This window comes from Platichthys flesus, chromosome 24 (genome assembly GCF_949316205.1).
Source record: "Platichthys flesus chromosome 24, fPlaFle2.1, whole genome shotgun sequence".
Classification (NCBI taxonomy): Eukaryota; Metazoa; Chordata; class Actinopteri; order Pleuronectiformes; family Pleuronectidae; genus Platichthys; species Platichthys flesus.
Genome location: NC_084968.1, coordinates 15,519,803 through 15,530,133, shown reverse-complemented (window position 1 = coordinate 15,530,133; position 10,331 = coordinate 15,519,803). Strand labels below are relative to the sequence as shown.

The following is a 10,331-nucleotide window of genomic DNA, read 5'->3' as shown; positions in this document are numbered from 1 at the left end:
TCGACATATCCACCAGCCTCATCCTGCCCCAAGGCATTGTGGGGGATGTAGTTCCAGTGAGGGAGGAAGACAAGTCGATTCAGCCAGTGAGGAGAGAGAGACAGGAACTGCAGAGGGACAGACAAGTGGCGGACAACTTAGAACGACTTCCTGTTTAAATAAAGTTTAAATTTGACAGTGTAGTAAAAATTTAAATGACCTTATATACACTAACTGATCTTCTTTATATATTGATAAGGTTTATTTGTAGTTCATGTTCATGTAGTTCGTCCACATGTTCAACACCAGACGCTCACACTCAGGACTCAGTGTTAAAATGATAAAATGTTATATTTATAAAACCGACAGACTCACCTCACACCGGACGCTCCCGCTGCTGTTCATCAGCCGCCACTCTCCGCCCCGCCCCTCTCTCAGACAGCCAATCAGCAACAAGTTGACCCATGGCAGAGCCTTTATGCCGGGTAGAGAGAGCTCCGCCTCCCTCGCCCACGCTCGCTGCTGATTGGTGCTCCAGGACAGGTGACTGACACAGGCCAAGTGCTGCTGGGACACCAGCTCCGACACGGACACCAGCCTGAAGACAGGTCAGAGGTCAAATCAAACATTCGTCACATCCAAACTTTGATCAGATTATTGATCCAAAACATAAACTTGTTCAGTGTTGATGACATCCAAGATCCTCTACAGAGAAGATGTCTCACTCTGTGTGATTTTATTGAGCTGCAGCTCATAATTGGATTATATTATTAATTAATTATTAATGAAGCTCTGCAAACCTGAGTCAGTGTCTGATGTTCAAAGTTTGAACTCCTCTGAAATAAACTCTAATTAATCAATAAATAAAGAGAGAAAGAGAAAGAAAGAAAGAAAGAAAGAAAGAAAGAAAGAAAGAAAGAAAGAGATGAAGAAATAGAGAAAGAGAGACAGATTGGTGTAACTAATGTGAAGGTTCTGAAAACACGACACCAACGTCCACATCACAGGACAGTGACAGATGTCTGTAGTCGTACCTGTAACTGACAGGTAACGTGTGTGTGACACTTGTGATCTCCTGCAGCGTCTTCACCACACACACACTTAGAGACACACACACATCAGACAACACAGCTCCTGCAACACAACATGTGAGAGGTGACCTCATCATCGTCATGGTAACATCCCAGCAGGAAATTGATGTTCAACATCTTTAATAATTAATCAATCGTTAGACAATATGGATCAATTAATCCTTGAAATCAATCAATGTTAATCAATATAATTAATTAATATCATTCAGTAAAATCCATCCATCAATAGATATTAAATCAGTGTAATCATCAGGTGTCATGATGGTCCTAACACAATGCATGCTGGTCCTAACACAATGCATGCTGGTCTTAACACAATGTTACCCTGATAACCACAGATCCTGCCTCATGGTTCAGACCTCCAGTCCGTCTCAATGCACCTGGACTGGTTCTGACTGCTCCTGTGTTGATCTGCTGGCGGCTGCAGAGACTCGCTCCCGCCATGTTTAAGGTCACTTGACCTGGTGAAGTTTGGCAGCGCTGCATGAAGTCAGCCCAAACTCCTAACCAGCATGCATTGTGTTTGGACCAGCGTGCATCTCATTGAGTTAGTGCTGCATCAGATGCACCAACTAACAGACATCCTGCTAACGGTGGAAGATGATTTGACGACTGACCTGTCAATAAGTCGTCAGCAGCAGCAGGGGCGGGCTCAGTGAGCAGCGGACACACCTGCTGTGAGACAAAGCTGAGGACATGTTTCAACCAGGACGCCTCCTACAGGAAGAACAGAAACCTCCCACTGTCAGTAAACACACCATGTGTTACTTTCTGTTAGTATTACACTACTGTCAGCTACTTTCTGTTACATGTATTCACTGTTAGTTACTTTGTGATCATATTACTTTATGTCACAGTACTGTTACAGATAGTTACTTTGAGAAAGTTCCTTTCTGATGGTTACTCACTGTTCAGTTACCTTCTGTTACAGTTACATTGTGACACGACTACTCACTCTTACAGTACTGTTAGTTACTTTCGGTTACAGTGCTGTTACAGTTAGATACTTTGTGAAACAGTTCCCTTCTGATAAAGATGCTCACTGTTAAAGTTACTTTCAGTTACAGCTACCCACAGTGACAGTACTGTTAATGTTACAGTTACTTTGTGATACAGTGAACTGACCGAGTCCCCACGCGCGTGCATGAGCTCCACAAACAGCTGTTCTGAGTTCATCTTCCCCGCGCGACGACTTCACGTCTCCTCCTCAAAACCTGTCGCTCCTATGTGACGTCATCAGACCGCTGTCCTCAAACCCCTGAGCTACGGTGACTCAAGAGGCTCAAATCTGTCCTGCGCAGAGAATCGATCATCGATCAGTCATCGATTGATCAGACTCGCTGTAGTTCTTTCCTGACGGAGAAGATGTTCGGTTTATTTATTACCGACTTAGATAAATAAGATGATGCAATGGCGCACCAACGCAGTAGGTGGCGGCACTGCGCCTTGACGTCGGTTGCCACGAACAAAGAAGAAGAAGATGAGCAAGAGGCAAGAGCTGTCACAGCGCCCCCTGATGCTCAACAACAGAACTGCATCCAATACTCAAATTCAAAGTAGCTTTATTGTCAATTCCTTAACATGTTCAGAACATACAAGGAATCGTTACAACGTTTCCCACTCTCCCACAGTGAGACATATAAAGTGCACAGGCACAACAGATAACACAAGACATTTCCTAATACTAAGTAAACATACAGAATTTTTTAAGTACAGCAGCATAAGGTTCTCTAAAAGTGTAAACGTAGTGATTTAAGTGATAAAGTGCAAACAGTAAAAGAAGTACAAGAGACAGTTTGTTGCAGAGTCCTGAGTGTTTTTAGTTTTTTTTGGGGGGGGGGGGGGATTTAAGCCTCCAGTCAGACTAGAGGATATGGCTGGGGGGAGTGAGGGGAGAGAATTTAGCTTCCTGACAGCTTGGTGTATGAAACTATTTCCGAGTCTGGTGGTGCGGCAGCGGAGGCTGCCCCCCACACAGTGATGCAGCTGGACAGGATGATTCAATGGTGCCCCAGAGTTGTGTCGTCCGCAACTTCACCATGTGGTTTGTGCTGTAGGTTGATGTGCAGTCGTGAGTCAGCAGGGTGAAGAGCAGGGGACTGAGCACACATCCTTGTGGGGCCCCTGTGCTGAGTGTGATGCTGCTCGAGGTGTTGTTGCCGACCCGTACTGCTTGTGGCCTCTCACTGAGGAAGTCCAGAATCCAGTTGCGAAGGGAGGTGTTGAGCCCCAGCTGGTCCAGTTTACAGATGAGTTGTTGTGGGATTATGGTGTTAAACGCTGAACTAAAGTCTATGAAAAGCATTCTCACATGTGAGTCTGCATTTTCCAGGTGGGTGAGGGCTGGGTGGAGAGCAGAGCAGATTGCGTCCTCTGTGGAACGTTTAGCCCGATATGCGAACTGAAAGGGGTCCAGGGTGGGGGGGGGGGATGGACTTGATGTGAGACATGACTAGCCGTTCAAAGCACTTCATAACGATGGGGGTCAGTGCCACAGGGCGATAGTCATTGAAGCAGGATGGAGCCGGTTTCTTTGGCACAGGTATGATGATGGAGGTCTTGAGATGTGATGGAACAGCAGCCTGACTCAGAGAAGTGTTGAAGATATCTGTGAAGATGTCTTTAAGCTCCTCTGATCAGTCCCTCAGTACACGGCCTGGAATGTTGTCTGGGCCTGTTGCTTTCCTGGGGTTGATAGTAGAGAGTGCCCTCTTCACACTTTCGGCAGACAGGCACAGAACCTGGTCGTGGGGGGGCGGTGGAGTTTTCTGTGGGCTTGTGTTGTTTGTTGCTTCGAACCGTGCAAAGAAGCTGTTGAGGTCGTTGAGCAGAGAGATGTTGTCTTCGCAGGTCTGTGATGCAGGTTTGTAATCCGTGATGGTCTGGATGCCCTGCCACAGGCTGCGCGTGTCTCTGCTGTCTCTGAAGTGGCTGGTGATCTTTTTGGAGTAGTCCTGTTTTGCTCTTCCGATGCCACGGGACAGGCTGGCTCTCGCTGTTCTCAAGCCAATTCTATCCCCGGCTCTGAAGGCTTTGTCTCTGGCCCTCAGCAGCCGATGGACAGCTCCTGTCAGCCATGGCTTCTTGTTAGCCCGAGTGATGATGGTCTTTGTGTGGGTCACATCATCTGTGCATTTGCGGATGTGGGCAAATTAACATGCTGATGAAGTTTTGGTAGAACAGTCTTAAGATCAGCATGATTAAAATCTCCAGCGATGATTGTAAATCCATCTGGGTGTGCTGTCTGTTGTTCGCTGATAGCCTGATAAAGTTCACAAAGTGCCGCATCCCTGTCACTGCAGCTGGAGGTTGGAGGGATATATACCGCGATGATTAAAACCGCAGTGAATTCCCTCGGCAGATAGAAAGGACGGCACTTTATGATCATGAACTCCGCCAGTGGTGAACAGTGTCTGCATAGTACCACAGCGTCCTGGCACCACGCATCACGTGTGTAAACACAAACTCCTCCACCACGTTGTTTACCTCCGTTGACGAGGGCTCTGTCCGCTCGATAGCATGTTAGCTGCTCACCTGCTGGTCCACTGAGAGAACTGGACAGAAGAAAATACAGCTCCTCTAGTGGTGAAAATAATATTATTATATTATTATATATGTTATACATTATGTATATGTTATAAATTATCTTTATTTTATATATTATCATCTTCATGTTGTATATTATCAGTTTTAAGTATTTATTATTTGTCTCAGCCATCCACTATTTGATTTTTCATATTATTATGTCTAGACTGTTATATCTACACTGAAATATCAAGAACGTGAAATTTGGAATGTGAAATTTGGAATGTGATATATAGAATGTGATATCTTGAATGTAATATCTGGAATGTGATATCTGGAATGTAATATCTGGATTGTTCACTCTAGAATGTGATATCTGGAATTTGATATCTAGAATGTGATATCTGGAATGTGATATCTAGAATTTGATATCTGGAATGTGATATCTAGAATTTGATATCTGGAATGTGATATCTTCTTTTTTTTTTAAAAGTAGGCTCAAAACCTTTCTTTTTGATAAAGCTTATAGTTAGAGCTAATTAGTGCGCCAGAACGTTACTTGTTCTATTTTATGACACATGACACACGGAGCTACTCTTTCCAGCTTCTCCTTCCTCTTCTCCATCCCTATCCCCCTTCCCCGGAATCCCTTTGCTTTATCACCCGCAGATCCAGGGCCTCTGTGGCCGCACCATGGATTACGGTTTGTGGATCGCGCACCGGGGGTCGCGGTGTTGGATCCAGTGTGGCGGATTCTGAGTCATGTGGGCTGATCGTGGTGCTGGTGGCGGACCCTGTGTCGCGTTGGCATTGGGCACGGGCGGTGGACCAGGACCGCAGTGGTGGCTTGTGATGGGTCCTCCTGGTGGGCGGCGGTGGACGGTGACTGAGGACTGAAGTGGCGTCTGGTCTGGATGGTGGATCGTGGTCTAGATGGTTGCTGAGCATGGACTGTGCTTCATCAATGCTGCTAGAGACTTTGATTATTGCTGATGTTCTCCTGCACGTGGCATCTATTGCACTTCTGTCCGTCCTGGGAGAGGGATCCTCACATGTGGCTCTCTCTGAGGTTTCTACATATTTTTACCCTGTTAAAAGGGTTTTTTGTAGTTTTTCCTTACTCTTGCTGAGGGTTAAGGACAGAGGATGTCACACCCTGTTAAAGCCCTATGAGATGAATTGTAATTTGTGAATATGGGCTATACAAATAAAATTTGATTGATTTGATTGATATCTAGAATGTGATGTCTGGAATGTGATATCTGGAAATTGATATGACTCTGACTGGAGAGGCCTGGACACTAACTAGCGCCTCCTGCTGTTACATCAACATTTGAGTAGAACAGATTTGTTTTTAAACGATCTCCATCTTCTTCCCTTTCACTGCTGCTCTCTGTCGCCCCTCCTCAACCTCCTCGAGTATTGGCCGCCTGATTTGACAAACACCGATTCGGACCAATCACACGGAGCGAAACAAATTAGCCCCGCCCTGTTGTGAGTGCAGGATTCCCGCCCTGCTGACGATCCTAATGCTGTTCGACGTACAGTTCAACCAGCCAATAAGAGGCGAGTATCCAGCCTGACCACACCCCCCGTGCCCGACCCTGTCCACGCCCCCGATCCGGAATAACCAACGGGGGCGTTGCTGGGGGGCGGGGCCGCGCTCGAGCTCGACCCAGTTTGAAAGTGAAGCATCTTCTCCAGTCGCTGCTGCAGCGTCTGAACATCAACAAGAACCAGACCCGAGCCGAACCGAGCCGAGCCAGAGCCGAACCGAACCCAACCAGCCCCGGACCAGAACCCCGCCTGCAGCCGCCCCCTGACGAGTGAGTACCAGGTCGGGCTCGCTGCCGCAGCGGCTCATCCACTGACAATGAGCCGTCTGTGGTTCACCGGTCCATCCCGTGATAAAAGCTCCGTAAAGAGGCGGAGACGGGAATCGAACAGCCGCAGGAGGGTGTCGGTGGTCGGCTGCGTGTCCCCCCCGCTCCGCCTCTCCGCTCCGGGCTGCGATCCCAACGTGTTGTTGTAAACACGAAACGCCCATTCTGGAGCATGAATACCAGGAGATAGCCTGGTCCCGTCCACACAACGCTGACCTCTCCGGGGCATAGCCGGAGCCCTGCGTTGGAAATGCGTAGCTGTCACAGAGACTCCATGTTTCCGTTGCAGCCGCTCGGTGTGAACACGGCGCCGCGGTTAGAGATTGAATGTCCCGCGTGGAGAGGCACCGCGGCGGCGTCGTGTTTCCACCGTGTCGGTGATGAAGCGGCTCTGTGGGTTGTAGCCGGTTAGCCCGGTGCTAGCGGAGGGGGATGGGGGGGCTAGCTCCGCAGACGGCGGGAAGCAAATGGTGGCCCATTGTTCTGAGGGAGCTAGCCCGTTAGCATCGCTAAGCTAACAGCTCCGTGAACCCGCAGCGGAAGCTTCACCGCTGCGGGGCAGAGAGCCGCGGTCACCGGGGAGCCGACCCGCCGCATCCCGGCGGGACGTCCCGATGCTGTAGCGGGCAGACAGAAGCTCCAGGCCGGCGTGCGGCCTCCTGACTCCCCGGCAGAGAAAATGGAGCCCCAGGAGTTCTTTGTTATTCCCAGTGACAGCGACGGGCCCGGGGCCACTGTTATTCACATGTTGTAACTTCCATGATGAACTCATGAGTCCCAGTTTAACACAGAGACAATCATTTAATATTAAAATACACATTGATCTCATATCATCACATTAAACACAGATTCATTGATTATGGTCATCTGATCAATAATCCTCTGATGGATCAATAATAATGATAATCCTCTCTCTCTCTCTCTCTCTCTCTCTCTCTCTCTCTCTCTCTCTCTCTCTCTCTCTCTCTCTCTCAGGCCGTCAGTATGATGCGTAAAGACGTGAACAAGCCGAAGGGGAAGACGTCGGCGTACGCCTTCTTCGTTCAGACGTGTCGAGAGGAGCAGCGCAAGAAGAACCCGGAGCAGTCGGTCAACTTCGCCGAGTTCTCCAAGAAATGTTCCGAGAGATGGAAGGTAGGACAGACATGAAGACAGACAGACTGACAGACAGACAGACAGACAGACAGACAGACATGAAGACAGACAGACAGACTGGTACAGTGACTGACAGACATGTAGACAGACTGACAGACAGACATGAAGACAGACAGACAGACTGGTACAGTGACTGACAGACATGTAGACAGACAGACTGGTACAGCGACTGACAGACAGACTGGTACAGTGACTGACAGACACACAGACAGACAGACATGAAGACAGACAGACAGACTGGTACAGTGACTGACAGACAGACTGGTACAGCGACTGACAGACAGACTGGTACAGTGACTGACAGACACACAGACAGACAGACATGAAGACAGACAGACAGACTGATACAGTGACTGACAGACAGACATGAAGACAGACAGACTGGTACAGTGACTGACAGACAGACTGGTACAGTGACTGACAGACAGACTGGTACAGTGACTGACTGACAGACAGACATGAAGACAGACTGGTGTCTCCTCTGGTGTGACCCTGCTGTGTGTCTCTCAGGGTCTCACTGCCACTGATAAGAAGTGCTTCGAGGACATGGCGAAGGCCGACAAGGTTCGTTACAACCGGGAGATGAGTGACTACGTCCCCCCCAAGGGCTACGGGAGGAAGGGCCGCAAGAGGAAAGACCCCAACGCACCTAAACGACCCCCGTAAGTGTCCTGACCTCTGACCTCTGACCCTTAGGGGTGGACCTACAGCCTGACCGTGTGTGTGTGTGTGCAGGTCGGCCTTCTTCGTCTTCTGCAGCGAGTACCGTCCCAGTGTGAAGCAGCAGTTCCCAGGTCTGTCTATAGGCGACTGTGCCAAGAAGCTGGGAGAGATGTGGAGCAAACTGACGCAGTCCGAAAAGCAGCCGTACGAAGAGAAGGCTCAGAAGCTCCGAGAGAAATACGACCGGGTGAGTCACGCAAACACTCACTTCAGCTCTGAGGTCATTCAGGAGAGGGGCGGAGCTAAAACACCTCATCATCGTTAAGTTACCGGTTCAACTTCGTGACACATGTTCGTCCAGTGCCACCTAGTGGTGAAGTCACACACTACAGCCAACTGAAGTTTGTAGACACAAGGGTTTGTGTCAGGTGACTGAAAAGTACCAGAGAATGTGAGCATGTGTGTAGTCCTGCCCTCTGATTGGCTGTTAAACTGCTCCCCTCTCAGGACATGGTGGCGTACCGCGGCGGCGGCACCACGTACGCCAGGAACCCCGGCTCCTCGGCCCAGGGGGGAGGGGGAGAGGAAGAGGAGGAGGACGACGGGGACGACGATGATGACGAGGACGACGATGATGAGTAGAGGACGAGAGAGGACGTGTGTGTGTTTCAGACGGTTAACGGGTTGGGGGCGGAGTCTCTGACGGCTGATTGACAGAGGGGGACAGTGTCCTCTGTCTCCACGGTAACGTGGGACAGGATGCTGTCTGACTTCAATCAGCTGATCGTTTTAATTATTGATTATTGGATCACGTTTTAAAGGAAACGTTTTCTCTTGTGACACGTGGAGACGTTCTGGGACCAATCACAGAAAAGATCAATAATCATGTTGATGACACTTTGTGTGTCACATGACCAGAGGTCATTCTGAAACACACACACGCTGGATCACTGTGTGTGTCATCAGATGTTAAACTGTCCACAGTACAGTAACCCCCCCACCACTGTTACCATGGTTACTCCTGCACCACCCCCCCCTCCCTACCCACTGTCCCTGTGTGTTGCCATGGAAACCTGCCCTGCGCTCATCCTGTTTTTTTATTTTCGTACTGGAGGATTATGGGAGTTTTTCTTTCCTCACTGTCAAAGTAGAAACTTCAACTTTTATAATAAAACGAGCAACTGAGGGAAAAACCGTCTTGTGTCTTCTGTCCATCACACTGTCTTCCTTTAGGTCCTCATCCTGCACCACCCACCAATCAGACACATCAGCCCCTCTGTCGCCCCCTGGAGGCCGGCAGCTGTGCTGAATGGAACGTGGCCGATTCTGATGATTTAAAGTTGAAACTATAAATTCTCTGTTTGTGGTTAAAGCTCTGACAGAAACTGAAATTTAAAGATAAAGAATGAAACATTGAACGTCTGAATAATTCACTTTGACAGTGAAACACATCTTTACTTCAAAGTAATGTAACTTACTGCGCAACAGCGCCCCCTGCAGTTTAGCTCTGACTCACTCACTGAATGGATATTACCCATGATCCTCTGCTTCATGAGCCTGAAGAGCTGCTGCTGGAACAAATCCAACAAACTGTTCAGAACTCTTCATGTTTCACAGTTTCCTGCTGAATGTTGGAGATAAACTCTGGTGTTTAATAACTTCAGAGTGTTTTTAACTGATCTCAGTTCAGCTTCACTCTTCAGCTGCAGCTGGTTGTGTCTGTGACTCAGTCAGTGGTTCTCTCAGGAGATGGAACCCACTCACCAGAGTCACAGACGCTCAGGGAGAGAAGAGGAAACTTTCTCTTGTTCACACTCACACTTCAGACTCACTTCATCCAGCTGCTGCTTCAGGTAGAAGAGTTTAAATAAAGTTGATTTAAAACCTGTTTTAAAGGGTTAGAACATTAATATGTACAACGTGAAGAAATGAGTTGATTCACTGAATTTTAACGGTTCAAGTTTTCATCTGAACTATTTACAAACAAGATCATGTGACCTCGTATGAAACATGGTTTTTAAATAAGACGTCATCA

At 48.3% G+C, this 10,331-nt stretch overlaps 2 protein-coding genes across 5 annotated transcripts in view; one reads left to right on the top strand and one right to left on the bottom strand.

Moving 5' to 3' along the window:
* The window catches only part of ctc1 (CTS telomere maintenance complex component 1), a 12,536-nt gene extending 10,122 nt beyond the window's left edge, over window positions 1-2,414 (bottom strand). The window contains exons 1-5 of one of the 4 annotated variants that reach the window (XR_009920206.1): window positions 2,196-2,414; window positions 1,688-1,787; window positions 1,014-1,113; window positions 355-577; window positions 1-107 (exon numbers count right to left, since the gene is read on the bottom strand). The exon at window positions 1-107 is cut by the window's left edge and continues 126 nt beyond it. Coding sequence is in view for 2 of the 4 variants with exons in the window: in XM_062383966.1 (XP_062239950.1) it covers window positions 1-107; window positions 355-577; window positions 1,014-1,113; window positions 1,688-1,787; window positions 2,196-2,246 (581 nt within the window). In the remaining 2 variants the exon portion in view is untranslated. The remainder of the gene's footprint in view (window positions 108-354; window positions 578-1,013; window positions 1,114-1,687; window positions 1,788-2,195) is intronic. The other 3 variants (XR_009920205.1, XM_062383966.1, XM_062383965.1) reach the window with 3 other exon arrangements.
* A 3,843-nt stretch (window positions 2,415-6,257) lies between these two features.
* Window positions 6,258-9,489, top strand: LOC133949906 (high mobility group protein B2-like). The gene is made up of 5 exons (XM_062383982.1): window positions 6,258-6,421; window positions 7,454-7,612; window positions 8,144-8,295; window positions 8,369-8,543; window positions 8,804-9,489. The coding sequence occupies exons 2-5, from the start codon at window positions 7,463-7,465 to the stop codon at window positions 8,936-8,938; spliced, it is 612 nt and encodes a 203-aa protein (XP_062239966.1). The 5' UTR covers window positions 6,258-6,421; window positions 7,454-7,462; the 3' UTR covers window positions 8,939-9,489.
* The last annotated feature ends 842 nt before the right edge of the window (window positions 9,490-10,331 follow it).

Coding starts and splice junctions, on each gene's coding strand:
- LOC133949906 (XM_062383982.1), top strand. CDS start 7,463: ATGATGCGTAAAGACGTGAACAAGCCGAAGGGGAAGACGTCGGCGTAC. Junction 7,613..8,143: donor AATGTTCCGAGAGATGGAAG/GTAGGACAGACA, acceptor TGTGTCTCTCAG/GGTCTCACTGCCACTGATAA. Junction 8,544..8,803: donor TCCGAGAGAAATACGACCGG/GTGAGTCACGCA, acceptor CTCCCCTCTCAG/GACATGGTGGCGTACCGCGG.